Source organism: Natrix helvetica (genome assembly GCF_964273705.1).
Source record: "Natrix helvetica genome assembly, chromosome: 1".
Taxonomy (NCBI): Eukaryota; Metazoa; Chordata; class Lepidosauria; order Squamata; family Natricidae; genus Natrix; species Natrix helvetica.
In genome coordinates, this window is record NC_138548.1 from 14,328,660 (window position 1) to 14,352,006 (window position 23,347).

Consider the following 23,347-nt stretch of genomic DNA (forward strand, 5'->3'; position numbering starts at 1 on the left):
TAAAGAGCTAGGCAAACCTATCATAGACATAAACACAGACAGGTACAGAGAAGAAAGTAGAGAGCAATTAATAGGTAGATATGTAAATACTGAAAGCCAATTCTTGCTATAGAATCTGTCCCCCCCCTTTCTGCTGTACATTCTCTCTCTCTCCCTCCCTCCCTCTCTCTCTCTCTCTCTCTCTCTCTCTCACACACACACACACACACACACACACACACGTCCCTACAAACTCCACAACATTCAAGGGTCTTCCTACAGACTCTTCATCTTGCTCTGCTTATCCTAGCCCTCCTTCTCTCCCCCCCACTCTCAACCCCAGCCCCAAACCCTCCCAGGGAGTTTAAGAACCTTAGAAATTTAGGAATCCCCCTGCTGAACCCCATTAGCTCAAAGGACCGTAGCTGCAAGGCGATGCAGCTAATAAGGAGGAAGTTGCCACAGAAACCATTCCCACATGCTCCTTGGCATTGTAACCGTTGCCAAATAACTATGATGCAGCCCTTCCACGCAGGCACTTTCGGAGGCCCAGATGGAGAGGTGCCACTTTCCTGTACTTATTAACACCCAGACAGATGGGCTGGCCATGGGAGAGCGAGCAACAGGGGAAGGGGAGAAACTTTAATAGAAGGTGGCACAGAGACTGAAATCTTGGTTTAACAGATTTTAAGTCAAGTTCATCAAAATCATAGTGGGTAGCTACGGCAAACTTATGACTTGTGGACTTCAGCTCCCAGAATTCCTGAGCCAGCAATGAACTTTGCACGCCATGGACTAAATGTCTATATGGTATATTTTATTTGCATGATGATAGCACCGTTATATGATGAAAATACCATAGTGCCCTTCGCTTCAGTTTCATGGACCTTTCTAAGTTAGCGATAAAAAGATAAAGGTTTCCCCTGCCCAGTTGTGTCCAACTGGTGTGTGTGTGTGTGTGTGTGTGTTCATGTCTGATTCACAGCCGAAGAATCAGTGTTGTCCGAAGATGCTTCTGTGGTCATGTGACCAACAGGTGCACAGAACACTGTTATCTTTCTGAAATGGTACCTATTTATCTACTTGCATTTACATGCTTTTTAACTGCTAGGTTGGCAGCAGCAGGAAAAAATAATGAAAGCTCGCTCATATTTTTCGGTATTTGGATCTTGAACTAACAACCTTCCAACCACACAGTGTCTTAACCGCTAGGCCACCGTGCCCCACAAGCTAGAGATATTCCCTTACCATTACTGTACCAGTAGTCCTCACTTGGCAACTGCCTCATTTAGTGACCATTGACAATTATGATGGTGATGAAAATGTAACTTTATGACCAATCCTCCCATTTACAATCTTTGGAAGTTTACAGAGAATAGCAAGACTGAAATAAGATTGTAAGCACAGTGGCAGTTTCATTTAGCAGCCGTTTTGTTTAATGGCCAGGTTGCTAGTCCTAATTATGGTCGCTAAACGAGGATTACCTGTACATTAAAATGAGGTTTTAAGGCAGGACATAAAGCGAGATTTGGACATAAGAGTGAACATGAAACAGGGTCAGACTAGAAGATCTCCTGAGGGACCCGTCTATCCCTTCCATCTTGTTATACATTTACTGAGTCTTGAAGAAGAACAGGAAGCTTGAACTCAGGAAATTCAAATGTCAAACTGCAACACCTGCTGTAAGTAGGCCAAGTCAGTTGGAGGTCTCGCTTGCGAGTGAGACATAGAGCTTAACCACACAAGTCAGTATGAAACTAGTGCTTCCTGCATGCCAACTGCAGCCTAGACACGAAAGGGCAGCACAATATAATCTGCTTAGCCAATAGAAATGAGCTAACATATTTCCATGTTTTTGATGCTTTGAACATACTATAAGAACGTGTGTTGTGATTAGAACGCTGTTCAGATGTTCAAAATTGCTATCTCTATCTGACCTATTTGGCCAAATAAAGCTTTCCTTGATCTCGCAGTCCGAGTCTCCTGATTTTCTGCAACATTTATGGCGAGACTCAGCCAGGAGATTGAGGAGCGATATTTCGCTGAGGACGGCACGGACCGACCAGTGCCCAATTGAGGCCGTCTAGTCTTACCTTCAGGCACCAACAGAGAGTTTCTCTGGAAGGAGACTTACGACCCCCCTGGGCACTTGGTGGACACCGACCGATCCAAGAACTACCACGAGATCAAGACAAGCTCATAAATAGCGCCGGCTGAGATCAGAAGATGCCTGCAGGCAAGTATTGTGGGAATTGTAGACCCACTCAGTTGAGAGTGGAAAAGGGGGCCCGATCACCCCCCTGAGCCCAGGATAGCATCCCTTCCTAACGGAACCGGCGTATCCTAATGAGGGTCTAGAATTGCGTGGGTGGTTAAGTCACTGCAGTTCCTGTTGGTGACCGTGATTCTCCGGGACCTCAGGTCAGTGGCAAGTATCCTACAACATGGGTGGTAAAGGAAGCGTTCCTCAAATGCCTCTTCAATACATGTTACTCTATACATCTTGATCTTTAAAAATATGCCAGCCTTTGCTGGGAGATCTAAAGATGGATATAGAAAACTTTGGATCTTTAAAAATAGGCCAGCGCTTGCTGGGAGATCCAAAAAGTAGAAAAGAGAAGACACTGAACACCCCAGAACAAAGAAGAAGAAAAGAGTTGTAAAGTGTGTAGCCCTGGGTGGACAGGATACTTAGAAAAAAACCCTGAGATATAGTCAGTTACCAGGATGGGTAACAAGCCTCAAGGAGGAAAAGAAAAAAGAAAAGAAGAGTCTCAATGAAACATTTAGTTCCTGTGTTGTTTTAACTTGCGTATTTGTCTTTGTTGATGGGTTTAAGTGGTTTTTTGTTTGTTTTTGTTTTACAAAAAAGAAAAGAGAGAGAGGCTCTGACATCAGTGCCCTCCACCTGTGTATCTTTGACATGAAATGGTTGACACTGAAGAAGTAGGGAGACAAAAGGTTGAAACAGATATTGGTTAGAAAGAACAAACGGTCCCATTAGGTGGGGCCAGGAGAAAGAAAACCAAAAAGGTTACCGAAGGGACAGATCAAGTGGACCACAAACCTGGTCCAAGGGAGCAGTTGAAACAAAAAGTCAAATTGCCCCTAAGGGAAATTTTTATTGCCAGGAGTTGAGGGGGAGCTACGTAAGGTGTGGATCTCGCAGTCCGAGTCTCCTGATTTTCTGCAACAGTTTCACTGTGTCTCTTTTACTGGATAGGAGCCCACTTTTGTCTATCACGGGTATGCTGTACTTTGGATTCTGTTTCAAACTGTATTTTGGAGTACATGGGGATATGAACCCAATATCTGTCTGCAACTCTTTAAAGCAGCTGCATCTTATCCTAAATGTCAGGGTTTCAAGTAAAACCCCCAATGAAAAAAGACTCCAAGGCTTGAAGTTCCTCAAAGTTCCATTTTATTAGATGGCTTCCAGGCCTGACACTAAGATTTGAAGCTATCCTGGGTATATGATCCCAGGAAAAGACAGGGCTACAGTATTTTTCGGAGTATATGACACATCTTTTTCCCTCAAAAAAGAGGGTGAAAATCTGGGTGCATCTTAGACACTGAATACAGCATTTTGGCCTCTCAAAACCCCACCCTCTTCACCAAAATGGCCATGCATAGTCTTTAGGAGGCTTCCAGAGTGCTCCTGGGAGCTGGGTAGGGCAAAAATGAGCAAGAAATAGGCAATTTTTTGCCCGTTCCCCCCCAGCCCCCAGGAGTACTCTATAATCTTCCTAAAAGCTATGCATGGCCTTTCTTTGATAAAAAACAGACCCGTTTTTTGCGAAAAAAAGGGCCATTTTTGGGAGGTCTGCAGAGTGTAAAAACTTTTTTAAAAATTTGCCTCTTCAAAATCTTGATGTGTCTTATACTCCGAAAAATGTGGTACTTTAAAAAGTTAGTGACAGATGCTGTATTCACACCCCTGCATGTTCTGAAGCATTTTTGGGGATTAGATTGGAAGCACTGTACACTCCTAATATATGCATATGTTTGTATATCTTCCCAGTGTTGCCATTGCTTGAGAATCAAGGCCCCAAGGAAACCTCCTTTTCTCCTGCATCAACACCTCATTCCTTGGAAGACGCAAGTGCTGAAAGAACCAACCAAGGATATTGGACCATTTCTGGACCAAGAAGCCAGGAGAAGGACGTATACAATGAGTACGTTCCCATATCATTCTCCGTCTCGGCTAATGTTCTACTTGATTTGCAGAAAGTTGCTGTGACTACAGGATACGATCCTGAACTTACTTCTGTGGAGACCAGCATGCGAAGCGACTATCTTCAAGGGATGACCCAAGCTGGAGACCATGAAGATGACTTTTCTGGCCATGGACAGGGGGTTACCCCAGCAGAATCCCTCCTGTCCTCTGACCACCGGAGGAACAAGCCACACATTGATGAGTCAAGTGGAGAGTATGATTACGGTTCCCGAGAAAATCACCTCAAAACAATGAGCTTTGGCGAAGAGCTTCCAGGACCTGTGTTTGAGGTCCACCAAAACTTTCCAGAAGATGCTGATGGAGAAACAGAGCCAGAAACTCTGCATTTTGTTAACCAAGAGGAGACAATGAGCCTCCTCCACATCGCGGGAAAAGACACCGTCTTAAAACAGAGTGGCCAAAATTCAGAAGAGGCGTCTGAACTGAGGGGAGAAGAAGCTGTGACATTCTCCCCAAAAGACGTCATCTCCCCAACACCAGGAAATGTGTATTTGCAGGAAGCTCAATTCCTCCCTGAGAAAACTGAAGCCTGGTTGGTGGACTACGATCACCAAGATAGTATGGAGACCACCAGAGCTAACAAAGCAATCCTGGGGCCTCCAGATGGTTCCACGTTTACTGAAGTCCTAGATCTTTCTGAGGCACAAGGTAGCTGGGAACAGGCTACTCAAAGCACGGAGGGCCACCTTGAATCCAGCACGGTAGAGCAAAGTCGCCATGAAAGCTCGGAGGAAGACAATGGTGGCTACCATTGGCCGAAAGGTGCCACTGCAGGACCTCCTGCTCACAATCACACCGTCTTCTTTTCTTCTGCTCAATCTCTTCCAGATGAGGCCAAGTATGGAGAGGAGACCACAGCCTTGAGTTTGCCTGAGGTGAGGACTCCATTCATGCTCCACAGCACCTCAAAGTTCATACACATACCGCAGCCAGCTGCCTTCGACAACTCGTTTGTGGTTCCAAGCTCACAACCGTCCATCTATCCCACCGAGAGAGAGGCGGAAGCCAAGATGGACCAGGAAGGATACATCCCCTCTGTCGCTGGGGACTTTCTCCCCATGGAGACTGACAGTGGGAGCGGAGAAGAGAAAGAAGATGCACCAGCACTCAAAGGAATCCCCCGTCTGGTGTGGGCCCAGGAGATGAATGACAGCTTGCTTGGTAAGAATCCCACCCCCTTTGCACAGTGTCTTTGTGGGGAGGGAAGAAGATGTGATGTGAAGACAGATAGGCCACCAGACATACATCAGCTCCGTTCCTTCTCGCATATAAGTTCTTAGGAATTCCCCATCCTTACGTAGCCACAGGAAGGGTTTCAAAGTTTCATTTTTGGAATTAATGGAGATGACTAAATTGACTGTCCTAATCAAAGAAAAAGCTATTGTTAACTCTGTTTTCACTTGACTTGGAAACCACTTCTGGACTTTGTGCTTGAGGTGGAGGGAAAATGAATTCAACTCACAAAAACCCCAGCCAAAATCATGCTAGCTAGTGAGATCCTGGAAGATGAAGGCCCATCCACGTTCAGGAGAATGCCTGAATTCAGGAATGGAGGCACTTTTACAAGAATGGTCTTGGATTGTTTCTGTTATTTTAAATTGGGGAGGTTCAGGATGGAACTGATAAGCATACAAAGTGTGTGTCGTCCCACTAAGCCCTTGAGATACCTGGTGATCCTAACAGATGCAACTTAACATGCTCTGATCTTAGGCAAGCCAGGGGTCTTTTCTGATCCCTCTTATGTGATCCTTTTGAACAAGAGTTCCAAGGACTAAATTCCTCGACTGTCGACTGTAACGGAGCCTGTCCATCACAGCCGTAAGTCAAATGTACAACCGTTTTCACAGTGGTTATTAAGCAGCCACTACAATAGTAAAGCGGCTATTGTTATTAAGTGAACACTGCAATTGTTAAGTGAACCAATGATTCGCTCGGAGTACAGTTCTGCCCAAAATGGAAGGAAAGGCCCGTTTTGGGCAAAACCATTGTAAAATGTGGTCACATGACCCCAGGATGCTGCAACTATCAAAAATACATGGTTGCTAAGTGCCCCCGATTTTGATCATGTGACCATGGAGTTGCTGCAATGGTTGTAACTGAATAGAGGTCATAAGTCACTTTTTTCAGTGCTGTTGTACCGTGTTTCCTCGAAAAGAAGACCCAGTCATATTTTCTTTGGACCCCTGAAAAAACAGCCAGGGCTTATTTTCAGGGGGGTCTAATTACTGACTCACCTTGTTGTGGCGGCACCAACAACCCCTCCCAGCAGGAGCCCTCTTCCGGTCCACTTCTTCTGCGGCTCCTTGCCGCCACTCACACGCTTCACTCCTGGCTTCTGTTTCGCCATCAGAGCCTTCCAGAAAGCTCTCTGCAGCTGGGAAACGGCCCCCGGATTGACCTGCGCAATGTCCCCTGGCTTCCATTTCACCTTCAGCGGCTTTCCGGAAGGCTTCTGTAGCCAATAAAAGAACTCTGGAGCTCTGTTATCGGCTACAAGGGGCTTTCTGGAAGCCTCTGATGGCAAAACGGAGGCCAGGGACGACACACGGAAGTGGTGGCAAGCAGCTGCAGAAGAGGTTGGCCTGCAAGGTGAGGCAGATGTCGGGGTGTGTGAGGCTTGGTAAGTAGGGCAGCTCCACCTATCCATCCCCGCCCTAGCTTAATTTTTACCTGTGCACCCCACCCCCTGCACCCCAGGTTGGACGGGATCTTAATTAGGGCTAATTTTGAAGGTAGGGCTTAATTTTAGCATATGATAAAAACATGTGCTGAAAAACATGATAGGTGTTAGCATTCCAAATAGCATCCAAAAGTAAATCAGAGTCCAAGGGAAAGTGTTGTTCAAAGTTCCAATTTATTAAGAGAGCCATGTTAGCACATCTGGGAAAACCCGAATCTGAAAGCTTCCCGATTTTCCCCACCTAGTTGAAAGTTCAAGATCTTGCCCCCACATCCACAAGTCCATCACATGGTCCAATCTCCCACTGCCATGCTGGCAGTTCCACCTATCCAATTCCGGTCAGGTGCAGAGGTGCAGAGACATAGGATGACCTTGGCTTTCTAGAAAGAATGTTGTTATGGCTACATAGCATCTCACTCCTTACAATCCCCCCTCCCATTTTCCCACAATAGAAAATGCATAGTAGAATAATAGAAAGTGTGGCAGGCCAAAGATCCAAAAGAAAAGATGGCTGTAGGCCTGACAATAGGGCTTCTTTTCAAGGTGGGTCATTTTTTCGGGGAAACATGGTCACTCTGAACAGTGACCAAATGAATGGTTGCAAGTTGAGTTGCGACGTCTTCTCCAGGTGCAGAAAGGAACAGGGGACTCTTCCAGAGGCAGAGAGGAGAGAGAAAAATTGGCAGTTGGCATAATTTGTGCTTTGCTGGAAGGGCCGCGCTATTCAAGACTCCCTACTGTGTCAAGCGACACTTGCAGCTAACTGAATCCTGTTCCCCCAAAAGCGTTTTTGGGATGTCACTTTTTCCCCCCCCCTAACTACAAAGGCTTTGAACAGCTAAACCCTTGGGACTGTCACTCGTTACGATTTGAAACGGGGCTTTTGACACAACCGTACTAAAGTCTCTGCTTGTGTTTTGCAAAGCTCGTAATGCACTTTTGCGGAAAATACATTCGGGGTATTGATTGGCTGGATTTATTCTCTTGTTCCTAATGTGGTTACAAAGCAGATCATGTCATCCTCACGGAACCCAGACGACTAACATGGCTCCCTAGATTTCCACCACCACCCCTGCTAAATATACAAAATGCTTCCCCACAGTTTCCTTACACACACACACACACACACCCAAGAACCCAAAATTCCCCTATATTTCTTCCTTTGGACCACAGAACTGTGAATATGGGAAACCCTTGACTTACAATCACAATTGAGGCCAAGATTTCTGTTGTTTTGCTATATAGTTTCATAAAATTCTTTTATTATTTTTTTCTTATCTTCATTTTTATGCTGGATTGTACCCGTCTCGTCTCGTAACTTTTGTATCAGTTTTTTTCTTTCATTTTTTTGAGTCTAAATGCCAGCTTATTTCCGTTTTCAAAAAAGTTTTTTTTCTGGCTGCTTTGATTTTTTGTGCTTGTTCCTCTTTCTCTAAAATATTTAATTCATGTTTTACTAGTTCCATTTGATTTTTAACATTTGTTTTTTGTGGGCCTCTCTGTAATTCCGCTTCAAGTCTTTTATATTCTTCTACTAATTCCTTTTGTCTTTTCTTCTTCTCCTTATTCTTCCTTCCTATATTGGAGATCACTAATCCCCTGGAATATGCTTTAGCAGTATCCCATACATTTTGCAGGGACGTTTCTCCATTTTTATTCTTTTTGAAGAACTCCATTTCCTGTACAAACTCTTTATCTTCCAATACTGACTGTTTTAATGTCCATCTTGGTTTTCTTGTTTGTTCTTTCCATTTTACCTTTATTGGGTTATGGTTTGCCCAGGTATTTGACTCCACATGTACTTCTTGTATATTCTCTTGCAGTTCCGATGAACTCCATATCATGTCAATTCTTGACCATGATATATGCATATTTGAATAGAAAGTATATATTTTTCCTCTGGTTTTAATTCCCTCCAAGCATCTTTAATTCCTAGTTCCTCGTCATTTTAAAAAGATTTCTGTTGCTAAGTGAGACATTTATTAAGCAAGTATTGCCCCATTTTATGATCTTTCTTGCCATGTTGGTTAAGTGAATCACAGCAGTTGTTAGGTTAGTAACCTGGTTGTAAAGCGACTCTGGTTTCCCCATTAATTCTGCTTGTAGGAAGGTCGCAAAAGGGGGTCACAAAACCCGAGCCATCATAAATATGAGTCAGTTGCCAAGTGTCTGAATTTTGATCACGTGACTATGGGGGTGTTGCAATGGTCATAAGTGTGAAAAATGGCCATAAGTCCTAATGGTCATTTTTTTCAGTGCTGTCGAACGGTCACTAAACAAACTATTGTAAGTCAAAGACTACCTGTGTTGCAAAATGCATGTGTGTCACGAGAGCAATGATTACATACTTAACTTCGATAGGAACATTAGACTTCACTGCAAAAGTAAGAATTTATGATTTACTCCCTAGATCGGGGCTGAGCAATTAATATTCTCAAAGGGCCACATGAGAAATTGGGAGTGTTGTGGTGTTGCCGACACCACTCCACCACCTGCCAAATCTGTCGACACCGACACTGCCACAGGCTGGATTTGAAGAGCCTGTGGGAAGTGACCCATAGTCCGTAAAATACCTCTGTCCACCCTAGATTGTTAGGATGGAGTGACCTGCTTCACGGAAATAGTAAAGCACCTTTGAATCTGGATAAAATGATTTCCCCAGCCCTAAATAACCTGCCTCTTGTTGGTGCATCAGGAATTACGATGCAGCTTCTGCCCAGAAGTTGTACAACTCTGCAGGGATTCAGACGGGAAGGGCCAAATGTGAATCAGGGCAGACGTAGCCCCATCTAGCTAGACCCTGTCTGGAACGCCTTAACTAAAATGATTTCCTCCCCCCCCCTGGATTTCACAACTCCATGTGATGCTGGAAGAAAATACTGCACAGCTAGTTGGATCCAGCAGTTAAGGCACGAGGCAAGAAACTGGGAGGCTATGAGTTCTAGTCCTGTAAATTCTAAGAAAGTCCTAGGACCATATTTGCCAGCACAGCAGCCCTCAACTCCGGTGCACATATGTGTGCTGGCCAGCTGATTTCCAGCCTTCTAGAGGGCCGGGGGAGGCCGTTTTCACCCTGTCCAGGCTTCAGGAAAGCCTCTGGGGCTTAGAGAGGACGAAAAGCAGGCCCAACGGCCCAACCAGAAGTTTGGGAATGAACTTCTGGTTGGCCCGTTGGGCATGTTTTTCGCCCTCCCCAGGCTCCGGAAGCTTTCCTGAAGCCTAAGGTGGGTGAACACAGCCTACCTCAGTCTCCCCGAAGGCTGCCATTTTCGCTCTCCCCAAGCTTCAGGAAAGCCTCCGGAGCCTGCGGAGGGTGAAAATTCCACACACACACACACCACATGGGAGTATTAGATCTCTCAGCGGCTTTTGATACCATCGACCATGGTATCCTATTGCGCCGGCTGGAGGGGATGGGAGTCGGAGGCACCGTTTTACAGTGGTTCGGCTCCTACCTCTCCGACCGGTCGCAATGTGTGTTGACGGGGGGGCAGAGGTCGACCCTGAGGTCACTCACTTGTGGGGTGCCGCAGGGATCGGTCCTTTCGCCCCTCCTGTTCAACGCATATGTGAAGCCGCTGGGGGAGATCATCCATGGTTTTGGGGTTGAATACCATCTGTACGCTGATGATACTCAGCTGTACGTTTCAACCCCAAACCACCCCAGTGAGGCTGTCGAAGTGATGTCCCGGTGTTTGGAAGCCGTCAGGGTCTGGATGGGGGACAACAGACTCAAACTCAACCCTTCCAAGACTGAGTGGCTGTGGCTACCGGCACCTCGGTTCAGTCAGCTGATTCCAGCGCTGACCATAGGGGGCGAACAGCTGCCCCCTGTGGAACGGGCGCGCAATTTGGGCGTCCTCCTAGATGCCCAGCTGTCAATGGATGACCATGTGGCAGCCGTGGCAAGGGGGGCGTTCCACCAGGTTCGCCTGGTGCGCCAATTGCGCCCCCTCCTGGACCGAGAGGCCCTACGCACGGTCACTCATGCACTGGTGACGTCTCGCCTGGACTACTGTAATGCTCTCTACATGGGGCTTCCCTTGGGACGCGCCCGAAGACTGCAGCTAGTCCAGAACGCAGCCGCGCGGGCAGTCATAGGGAGTACCAGGTACTCCCATGTAACACCGCTCCTGCGCGAGCTGCACTGGCTGCCTGTGGTCTTTCGGGTGCGTTTCAAGGTTTTGACCACCATCTTTAAAGCGCTCCATGGCATAGGGCCCAGTTACCTGCGGGATCGCGTCCTCCCACATACATCCCAGCGGCCAATTCGCTCTCACAGGGAGGGGCTTCTCCTGGTGCCGTCCGCTAGGCAATGCCAGTGGGCGACGCCAAGGAGTAGAGCCTTCTCTGTGATGGGCCCAACCCTCTGGAATGACCTCCCCCCCGACATTAGAACCACCACCGACTTCCGCTCCTTCCGGCAGAAACTAAAGACTCACCTGTTCCGACTGGCTGGCCTGGCATAATTTCAACGCCTATCTCCTGGCATTTATATTTTTACTGGTTTTTAAGGGGATTATTCCGTAGACTTAATTTTATTGGGTATTGGGATTTTAATGTCTGTTTATTTTAATTATTTATTAGCAATACAGTCCTGCACATCTTTTATCCTCCTCTTAGCCATCTATTTTATATTTGTATATATATATTGTCCATTTAGTAATTTTAATTGTTTTAATTTTGTTCTTTGACATGGACTGTACACCGCCCCGAGTCCCTTTCGGGAGAGGGGGCGGTCTATAAGCGCTAATAAATTGAATTGAATTGCTCATGCATGAACAGGTGAGCAGGCACACCCGGGATAGCGTTTTGCCACACCTTAGAAAAAGGTTAGCCATCCCTGCCCTAGGATTTGGTGTAATGATTAAGGTACTAGAGCAGAGGTCCCTAGGCCATGGGCCACTACTGGCTTGTGAGCTGTTCAAAGCTCTGCCCGTCACATGGTGGAAGCAATGTTGTGCTTTTCATTGAGGCAAAAGGCAGGGGGGACACACTGGCAGACACAGCAGAGCACTCAAGCTGGCGTTCTTTGCTCCACCAGCATTTGCAAAAATCAGGAAAGGCCTTTGAGCAAGGGAGGACCAATTGAGGCAGGGCAAAGCAACCCACTCAGCCGCAGTGTCACTCATCAGAGCAAAGTGCTTGCCTAGAGATAATGCGAATCCAGTAGAGGAGGAGGGCAGGGAGGTGCCAATCTGGGTCAGAGGGCTGGAATAGTTATTCTATGTCAGGCAGGCAAGCAGGCAAGAGGGGAACAAGCGACAAGTGAGTGCAATTTAATGCCTCCCACGGCCCAGCCTCTGAAGCATCTCCTTCATTTGGCCTCCTACCGTGGCTGCTCCTTACAATTCACTAGCTACCGTATTTTCCAGACTATAAGACGCACCATGATTTTGAAGAGGAAAATTTAAAAAACACACTCTGCAGGCCTCCCAAACCCTCTGCACGCCTCATTTTTTGCAAAAAAAAAAAAAAAGAAGAAGTGGGGAGGGGGCATGCAGAGCTTTGGGAGGCTTGTAGAGTGCTCCTGGGGGTTGCCCCCCCCAAATGAGCAAACAATGGCCCGTTTTTTGGAAAAAAAGAGGTGGGGCATGCAGAGGCTTTGGGAGGCTTGTAGAGTGCTCCTGGGGGGTGGGTGGGGGCAAAAACAAGCAAAAACAGCCTGGTTTTTGCTCATTTTTGCCCTCCCCAGCCCCCAGGAGCACTTTGCAAGCCTCCCAAACCCTCTGCACGTCCATTTTTGCAAAGGGGTTTCTGGAGGCAAAAGAAATTGCTGTATTTGGTGTATAAGACGCACCCAGATTTTCACCCTCTTTTTTGGGGGGGAAAGGGTGCATCTTATACTCCGAAAAATACAGTAAATTAAGAAATACAGATAGTTCTTGACTTACAACAGTTCGTTTAGTGACCGTTCAAAGTTTCAACGGCACTGAAAAAAGGGGCGCACGACCGATTTTCACAGTTATGACCTTTGCAGCATTCCCCGTGATCATGTGATCAAGATTCAGTTGCTTGGCAATTGGCTCATATTTATGACTGTCGCTGTGTCCCGAGATAACGGGTTTCCCCTTTGGGACCTTTCGATGAGCCAATGGGGCAAGCCAGATTCCCTCAACAACCGGGTTACCAACTTATCCTCTGCAGCGATTCACTTCACAACGGTGGCAAGGAAGGTCATAACATGGGGCAAAGCTCACTTAATAAATGTCTCACTTAACAACAGAAATTTTGGACTCGCTTGTGGTTGTAAGTCGAGGACTGCCTGTACAATGCAAATCAGTAAACACAGAAAGCCAGTCTGGTCTAGAGGTTAAGGCGCCAGTCTAGAAACCAGGAGAGTGTGAGTTCTAGTCCCACCTTGTTCAAGCCCAGCTTTAGCCATGACAGCCAGCTTTTGGGCCAATCACCTTCTCTCTCTCTGTCCAAACCACCTCACAGGGTTGTTGTTGAGAGAAAAATGGGGAGGAAGGTATGTGGGACATGTTCACTGCCTTGAGTTGTTTGTAAAACTAATAAAGGCAGGATACAAATGAAGGAATAAATAAATAATAAAACGAAAACCGGCTGGGTGACTTTGAGCCAATCACCAGGAGACTGTGAATTCTAGCCCTGCCTTGGGCATGAAACACATGTCATGGATTTGCCATCATTGACGTAGCTCAATCTTTCAGGGAACACCCTGGTCTCTATGTTCTTTCAGAAGGCTAAAAAGATAGAGGCTTTCTGGATCTCAAGTGGAAGGCTGTTCCAAAGGACTGGGGAAGCTACGGAGAAGGTGCTTCCAAGGTCTCATGACATAACAGTCTTTAAGGGGTCGTGATGGTCTGGAGTGTACCCATTCTATTTGTGGAGGGTGATCACACTAGCAATATTGCATCCGGTTTTGGTTGCCACGATATTAAAAAGATGTGGAAACTCTAGAAAGAGTGCAGAGAAGAGCAACAAAGAGGATTAGGGGACCGGAGGCTAAAACATATGAAGAACGGTTGCAGGAACTGGGTATGTCTACAATAACAACTGGGGGTAGCATGAGAGCAGTCTTCCAATATTTGAGGAGCTACCACAAAGAAGAGGGAGTCAAGCTATTCTCCAAAGCACTTGAGGGTAGGACAAGAAGCAATGCATGAAAAATAATCAAGGAGAGAAGCAACCTAGAACTAAGGAGAAACTTAAATTGAGTGCAAAATTTATGTTGCTAAGTGAGAAATTTGTTAAGCGAGTTTTCCCCCCTTTTTATGACCCTTTTTGCCACGTTTGTTAAGTGAACAACAACAATAGCAAAAAAAACCTTCCTCCTCATCTCCCCCTTGTTTCTTTTTTTGCAGCCGAAACTGACCCTTGTGATAACGATCCGTGTTTGCATGGGGGCATCTGCCAGTCGAGTGGAAACCTTTCCAGCTGCCACTGTCTGCCAGGATTCACAGGCGAAAACTGTGAAATAGGTGAGGAGATTGGGGTGGGTGGGTAGGAGAAAGTTGGAAAAGTTTACGGGAGTCAATTCCCATACTGGTAGTCCTTCCGAGGTGGGTAAAATGGTTGGGGACAATATGCTATCTACGTAAACCACTTAGAGCGAGTTGTAAACCACTGTGAAACAGTATACAGTGTTGTGGCCCACAGCAGATTCGGACAGTGAAAAGTTTGGGGAGGAACATGGGCCAGTCCTGGAGTCTGGGGAAAGCTCTGGTGAGGGCTCTGTGTCGGAGGCAGAGAGGGGGCCAGAGCCGTATGCCAATTATCAGCTGCCTTCAGAGTCAGACATCAGTGAGGCAGAGGAACAGCAGGAGCCTGTTCCCAGTGTGTGCATGCTCAGAGTTGCCAGACTAAGGGAACAGCTAAAGAACAGGGGTCAACTTGGGAGTAAAGGCACAGGTGGATGGTGAATGGCTCCTCCCATAGAGAATAAAATTGGAGCGACAGGGGAGTGGAGTTTGCAGGAGACAATTAGTTCATTCCTGCATTCTTGCCAAGTATTACGGCGTCTGAAAGATATCAGCCTGGCTGCTCTCCAAGCCTGATAAAGGTTGGTAATTGTGAACTAGCTTGAAAGACTGTGGGAGAGGAAATAATTTGTTGGAGAAAAATTCACTGTAAATTAAATAAAAGGGATTTATCGGGATGAGGACTCGGCTTTGTGCTGCTGGGGAAGCCTAGGTCAGAACATACAGGTAATTTTCGACTTACGACCACAACGGAGCCCCAAATTTCTGTTGTTAAGTGAGACACTTGTTAACTGAATTTTGCCCCATCTTATGACTTTTCTTGCCTCAGTTATTAAATGAAGCACTGCAGCTGATAAGTTAATAACCAGTTGTAGAGTGAATTTGGCTTCCCCGTTGACTTTGTTTGTCAGAAGGCCGCAAAAGGTTAGGCGGGGCTTGACGTCGCTATGACACGACATGCAATCTTGGGGCTCCAGGATTGCTGTCGATATCTCTGTTGCTGGACGATCATTTTTGGATCTAAACCATTCTGAAGGAACGGTGATAGAGAAGGGCATGTCCTGCTGATCTCAAGGGCATCGCAAAGCTTCTGATTGATCCAGGAAAAAGCTCTTTTTGCCGGCTACAAGAGAAGCAGCCAATATCGCTGCAGAAGATTGGGACAAGCCCCTGAAACGGAAGCAGTACAGGAGACACAGTGTGCTGAAATGGTGAGAAAAATCTTTATTATTAGAGAAGAGAAAACCCAAAAGACACAGAGTTAAAATAAAATTGAAGACAGAAGGAAGCAAGTGGCGAATTAACCCTGGTTTAAAACTATCGTGTTATCTTTTCCACTTTAATTTTGTTTGTTTTCTATGGATGGACTTTTTACAAATGCCTCTTACTTTTAAACTGGACTGGTCTTTTTTTCCCTTCTTCCTCTATACTTTTCCCATTTTTGTATTCGTGGATTAAAAGCCTCTTTCCTCGCAAGGCTCAGATGGATCATAATCTTTAAACAATTTTTTTTCCATTTATGGAGTTCAGAGCTTACAAAAGAAAGTCAAAAACAGAGGGAAAAGATGTAACACTGCCATCTAGAGGCTTGGCAACATCTGATATTACAAAGCTATCGGCTTTGTTTACTGAAAGCATCAGTGGAAAAAACTTCACTGAATTTGTTTGAAACCATCAAAAGCCTTGGATGTTTTAGTGGCAGTGTTTATAACTTGGAAAAATGGCACAATATGAAGAAGAAAAGGAACAAACATTGCAAAAATTTATGTTAGAAATTCAAAAGGTCTTAAAAATCACAGAGAGAATTGAAAAGAGACTTGAAATTATAGATCAAAATACAGAAAGTACGGAGGGAAGAGTTGAAATTTGAGGACAGAGTTCAAAAAACCACAGAGACATATGAAAGTGATAAGAAAATTGTTGACACTGACAGCAAATCGAGCGTGGAAGGAAATGATAAGTGCGAAATACGGAAAGGAGAGATCGATGAACTGGAACTCTATCTCAGATGTCAAAACATAGATGAAGAAAGGGGAGAAAATTTGGCAGAAACAATGAGAGTAATTTTGGCAGAAGCACTAGTGATAACAAAAGTCAAGCTGATGAAAGGAACAGATGAAGGGTTTCAAATTCTTATAAGATATCTAATGAACAACAAGTTGTCAAGAGAAGTCCACATAAGACTTATCAAGAAAGCACTTAGAATACAGATTCTACAAATGGCAAGACATATTGGACTGCACTGTTTCTGGAATGATACAGGATGATGAAAGGAAATGTCACAATAAAATTTAGTTAAATGTAGTTAAACTTTGAGTACTATGTATAAGATAAAGTAACAATAGCTATAGTCAAATAAATGATCAATAATGATAATAAAGCATTTATATATACTAGATTGATAATATGAAATTTTATACAAACTGTAAGTGAGGATGATGGAGATGATGTTGAAAAGCCTTTTTATAAAAGATAAATAATTCTGTACAGAATAGAATATGAAAATGTAATGTCATTGGATGATTTCAGGATGATGTAATGAAACGCCATAATATAAATTTATTTCAAATTTAATATGCCTCATATAAAAAGGATGTAATAATAGCTATGCTTAATGGATGTTTAACGATTATAACAATTTGTATAAATATATATTAGATTGATGATACTAATAATGGGAAAAAACATGGAATTGAAAATTATTAGAGAATGTCATTAATGCTAAAATAATAGAATGATTTAGAAATAGGATGCAAAAAAAATTATTTATTGGATATATTGAAGATGATATAATGAATCATTATAATATAAATGGATACATATTTAGAATACCTTGTTTAAAATGGAGAAACAATAGTGATAATTAAACAAATGAAGTATAATAATAATAATGTATACAAAGATATTTGATTGACAATATGTGATTTTTGATAAAACGCAAGTGATGACTAGGGAAAGGACGCAGAAAGATCTTGCAACCAATCGACACACTGTATGTAGTTGAAGAGGTTTTTTTGTTATATGTTTTGTGTGTTTGTGTTTGTTTGAAAATAAAATTTTTTATTTTAAAAAAGGCGCAAAAGGGGATCACATGACCTTAAGACACAGCAACGGTCATAAAAATGAAACAGTTGCCAAGCGTCTGAATCTTGATCCACACGATCATGGGGATACGGCAAAGGTCATAGCTGTGGAAAAACAGCCATAAGTCACTTTTTAAACTTTGAACGGTCACTAAACGAACTGCTGCCCCAAAGGTGCTTTTTCAGACTTTTCAGACACCCATAACCTGGATGACTGAGAATCTCTACAGGCTTTTTTAAAAGAAACTGTTGTAAGTCGAGGACTACTTGTATAAGTCTAAGTGCGATTGCTATTGTTGGCAAATATTTTTGAAGCAGTGGTGGGATTCAGTAGGTTCGGGCCAGTTTGAGCAAACCAGTTGTTAAATTACTGGCTGGCCCCGCTCCTTCCTGCCCCGCTCCTTCCAGGAGTCTCCCCGCAGCCCATTTTTGCTCCCAGGGGAATGCAGGAGGCCGAGTGCTGCCTGTCACACCCCCTGGCCATGGCCAGGCCCACCCACCCAGTCATTAGGGCAGAGAACCGGTTGTTAAATTACTTGACTCCCACCATTGTTTTGAAGGTATTGTTTTTGCAGATATTTTGACACAATCCTCCCCTCGCTCTAAAGTTCTAAGAAAGAACCAGAATGGCTACAGTTAGCCAAAGAAGCGAGGTTTGACGTTTCCCACCAATTTTATGCACATGCTCGGCTGTCGGGCTCACAGATGGATGTAGCTGCATTTATCTGCTGGATTGCTGTGTTGTTACTCTTCGCTTGGGATGCAGCTGGCTGCTGTTCCTCCAACTCAGATAAGCCCTGGGGAATTCATCTCCAGTCCTGAGCTTGTCTGTGTTTCAAGCCAACTCATATGCACAGACTAGATTTCCCGAGAGAGTTCAGTGCATCCATTGGTAGTATTTCTCTAGGGCAGTGTATCTCAGACTTGACAATTCGACGTTGTATGGACTTCAACTCCCAGAATTCCCCAGCCAGCCATGAAAGAGAAAAAGTAGTTTCTGATTTTCTTTGCAGCAATTATAAGTACAATTACAAAGTTAGCTCTTACTCTATGGTTATAAAAAAAAAAAACCACTCTTTTTATAGTATTTTTTTTCTAATCATCAAAACCATAAATCGTAAGTTCATTTTTTGCCTGCTACTTTATATGCAAAAAGCCAATTTTGTCTAGTTAAATTAAATTAATTAAAGCACCAGGCTAGAAAGAAGGAAAGCCAATGGGTCATATTGGGTCAATCATAAGGAGACTGGTAGTTCTAGTCCTGCCTTAGCCATGAAAGCCAAATGGGTCATATTGGGTCAATCATAACGAGACTGGTAGTTCTAGTCCTGCCTTAGCCATGAAAGCCAACTGGGTCATATTGAGTCAATCATAAGGAGACTGGTACTTCTAGTCCTGCCTTAGCCATGAAAGCCAACTGGGTCATATGGGGTCAATCATAAGGAGACTGGTAGTTCTAGTCCTGCCTTAGCCATGAAAGCCAACTGGGTCATATTGGGTCAATCATAAGGAGACTGGTACTTCTAGTCCTGCCTTAGCCATGAAAGCCAACTGGGTCATATTGGGTCAATGATAATGAGACTGGTAGTTCTAGTCCTGCCTTAGCCATGAAAGCCAACTGGGTCATATTGGGTCAATCATCATAAGGAGACTGGTAGTTCTAGTCCTGCCTTAGCCATGAAAGCCAACTGGATCATATTGGGTCAATCATAACGAGACTGGTAGTTCTAGTCCTGCCTTAGCCATGAAAGCCAACTGGGTCATATTGGGTCAATCATAACGAGACTGGTAGTTCTAGTCCTGCCTTAGCCAGGAAAGCCAATGGGTCATATTGGGTCAATCATCATAAGGAGACTGGTAGTTCTAGTCCTGCCTTAGCCATGAAAGCCAACTGGGTCATATTGAGTCAATCATAAGGAGACTGGTAGTTCTAGTCCTGCCTTAGCCATGAAAGCCAACTGGGTCATATGGGGTCAATCATAAGGAGACTGGTAGTTCTAGTCCTGCCTTAGCCATGAAAGCCAACTGGGTCATATTGGGTCAATCATAAGGAGACTGGTAGTTCTAGTCCTGCCTTAGCCATGAAAGCCAACTGGGTCATATTGGGTCAATCATAAGGAGACTGGTAGTTCTAGTCCTGCCTTAGCCATGAAAGCCAACTGGGTCATATTGGGTCAATCATAAGGAGACTGAGAGTTCTAGTCCTGCCTTAGCCATGAAAGCCAACTGGGTCATATGGGGTCAATCATAAGGAGACTGGTAGTTCTAGTCCTGCCTTAGCCATGAAAGCCAACTGGGTCATATTGGGTCAATCATAAGGAGACTGAGAGTTCTAGTCCTGCCCTAGCCATGAAAGCCAACTGGGTCATATGGGGTCAATCATAAGGAGACTGAGAGTTCTAGTCCCGTCTTAGCTATAAAAGCCAGCTGGGTGGCTTTGGGTCCCTCTTGCTCAGCCCAACCCACCTCACAGAGTTGTGGAAAAATAGGAAGAGGGAAGTGTGTTGAATATGTTCACTGCCTAGATTTATTTATAAAGATAATACAGGTAGTCCTTGACTCACGACCACAAATGAGCCCAAAACTTCTGTTGTTAAGTGAGACATTTGTTAAGTGAGTTTTGCTCCGTTTTACGACCTTTCTTGCCGCAGATGTTAAGTGAATCACTGCAGTGGATAAATTAGTAACCTGGTTGTTAAGTGAATCTGACTTCCCCATGGACTTTGCTTTTCAGAAGGTCACAAAAGGGGGTTCACATGACCCCCGGGACACTGCAACCGTCATAAATATGAACCAGTTGCCAAGCATCTGAATTTTGATCACATTTTGGTCATGGGTTCATAAGTCACTTCTTTCCAGTGCCGTTGTAACTTTGAACGGTCACTAAATGAACTGTTGTAAGTCGAGGACTAACTGTAAAGGCGGGATAGAAATAAATTAAAATAAATAAAAAGTATATTGGGGTTTCCTGATAAACAGAACCCAGGCAATCAGAAGAGGGACTTGTGAATTCCATGCAGCAGCAGACATAATGTGACAGAGTCCCCGCCTTCACACATGCTCTTCTCCCCACAGATATTGACGACTGCTTATCCAACCCTTGTCAAAATGGCGGCACCTGCATTGACGAGATCAACGCCTTTGTCTGCCTGTGTTTGCCCAGCTACGGAGGGAGCTTATGCAACCGAGGTGAGAAGGACCCTCTACAATTTTTTTGCAAAAATCATTCAGACAAGGAATAAAGCACCCCACAGCGTGTTCAGCTTCTCTAGGTGTGTCTGGCCGAAAACCACGGCCACGTCAAAACGATGTCATGCACGTCGCGACCTCACTCTGCAAATCACCCAGTTATGCAATGAGTCTACTGCGGCGTGAAGTGAAATGACAGAGGTGCAGAATTTGTGCTGTTCATGCAAGGACACGCATGTTGTCACATTCCCCAACCCTGTAGATTCTCATGGAAATAAAATGGAGCTCCATCCTGATCAGGGGTGGGATTCAGCTGGTTCGGACCAGTTCGGGGGAACCGGATGCTAAGTTTACATCTGATTTGCCGAACCGGTACTTGGAAGGACTGGCTGGCCCCGCCCACCCTGCAATGCCCCTCCCAGGAGTCTCCACACGGCCCGGTCATCATGCCAAATAAGTGCAGGGCCCATGCAGAGGCTCTGGGAGGACGAAAAACAGGCCTTCCAGAAGTCTGGAAATGGGCTTGGGCTTCCGGAGCCCAAGGGAGGCTGTCCTCTGAGAAAAGCCCCCCTCCCGCCATGTTGCATATCATATTCTAGAACAGTGATGGCTAACCTTTTTGCCATTGCATGCCGAAATCACCATAACCATAATACAATGCATGCCTCACATATCCCTGCCCCGCCCCACTGCACATGAATGTGCAACCTCCACGCACTCCCCCCTGCTGCCCTGCGCATGCATGCACGACCCCACCACCACCTGTGCCCTATTTTGGGCCGAGTAGGCCTCCCTGCAGTCTCCTGGGACCAAAATTGAGCCACAGGGTCACGCTGCACACACACACACGTGCTCCTCCTGCCCCCTCCGCCCTGTGCATACACAGACATCTCCCACATGTGGCCCGCCCATCGGGCATGCGCGGCAGAGACCAGCGGGAGGCGCGCACGCATGCGCGGCGGTGCTGAGTGGTGTGATGGCTCGTGTGCCCACAGAGAGGTCTCTGCATGCCACTTATGGCACGCCTGACGTAGGTTCGCCATCACGGTTCTAGAATGTCAACTTATCTGTCATTCTAATATCTACATTCTAGTACATACCTAGTATCTCTCTCCGTGTCCACCTAACCTGATTCTGTAAACTAATCTTTAGTCCATCGATCAATCATCCCAGAGGAAAAAAGGTTGAAAAGTTTTGAAAGCCCCACCTTAATGAACTCACTATTAGAGGACAGGAGGAGGTTCCTATCACAGATCTCCAGATGCTGTACTCTAACCCTTAATTCTTAGCATTAAAATGCATTCAAGAAGGTCTGGGTGAATCTTGTTTCCTTAACTGCACTGTGCATTAATAGGTTTGGCAAGGATGCTAAACGGCTGAGGCAAGGATGCTAAACGGCCTACACTATTATCTTGGTCAATTAATTAGTCCACCTCCTGCGTTCGCTGAATCTTAAATTAATCAAGTGGGCACATCACAGCACTACGCCATATTGACTATCAGCCAAACTTTGCCCTCTGCGCCAAGGCAGCCACTACATCTTCAACCAATGTAGTTAAGTCAGCTGCATGAACCAAAACAGACGTCAAACATCGTTTGGAACGGGAATATTGCATTAATTTCTCCGGACAGAAGCTGGCCATTGAACCCGGAATCCTCTTTTTATAAAAAGGAGACATGGCTTTTGAGTGGGAACACAAGTGTGCCTGGCGCACACATACACACTCTCTAAAACTCAGAGGGATGATGAGAGTGAAGGATGGGAGCCTCCTTTTTTTTTTTCCTGCTCTGCTTGCCAGCTGAGAAATTCCCTTTATGTGGGAAACTACGAGCTCAGCAACCGGAGAGAAAGACCACCATTAATCCAACGTGGTCCTCGACAGCCTATTTCCTTCCCGCCCAAACGGCTTTGGGAGACCACTAACCAGCAGTATCTCTGAAGTCTGGGTATGCCTAGTTTAATGAAAAGAAGGACTAGGGGAGACATGATAGCATTGTTCCAATATCTCAGGGTTAGGGTTAGGGTTGCCACAAAGAAGAGAGAGTCAAACTATTCTCCAAGGCACCTGAGGGTAGAACAAGAAGCAATGGGTGGAAACTAATCAAGGAGAGAAGCAACTTAGAACTGAGGAGAAACTTCCTGACAGTTAGAACAATTAATCAGTGGAGCAGCTTGCCTCCAGAAGTTGTGAATGCCCCAATACTGGAAGACTTTAAGAAGATGTTGGATAGCCATTTGTCTGAAACTGTATAGGGTTTCCTGCCTAGGCAGGGGGTTGGACTAGAAGACCTTCAAGGTCCCTTCCAACTCTACTATTGTATTGTATTGTATTGTATTGTATTGTATTGTATTGTATTGTATTGTATTGTATTGTATTGTATTGTGTCTTAACCACTTCACCAAACTGGCTCTTTTCACAAGATGTACAGGTGGTCCATGAGTCGTGAGCACAATTGGCAACAAAATTTTCATTGCTAAGCAAGGGAATTGTTATGCGAGTCATCTTTGATTTTATGACTTTTTATGCCACAGTTATTAAGTGAATCATGCAGTCATTAAGCAAATCCAGCTCTCCCCATTGACTTGGCTTGTCGGAAGCTGATTTAGAACGGTTGCAAGTTAAAAAATATTGGACTAAAATACAAAAATGGTTAAGGAAATTACAAATACCCAAATAAAGCTCAAAGCAGAATTGTTCCTTCTGGGGATTATTAAGGGAAAGAATACGAAAGA

At 44.9% G+C, this 23,347-nt stretch overlaps 1 protein-coding gene across 1 annotated transcript in view; it reads left to right on the forward strand.

The window, feature by feature from the left end:
* The window catches only part of NCAN (neurocan), a gene marked incomplete at both ends in the record, with an annotated part of 110,716 nt that overhangs the window by 70,686 nt on the left and 16,683 nt on the right, over positions 1–23,347 (forward strand). Inside the window, 3 exons of the mRNA XM_081938741.1 lie at positions 4,001–5,377; positions 14,225–14,341; positions 20,500–20,613. Of these exons, the coding sequence (XP_081794867.1) occupies positions 4,001–5,377; positions 14,225–14,341; positions 20,500–20,613 (1,608 nt within the window). The remainder of the gene's footprint in view (positions 1–4,000; positions 5,378–14,224; positions 14,342–20,499; positions 20,614–23,347) is intronic.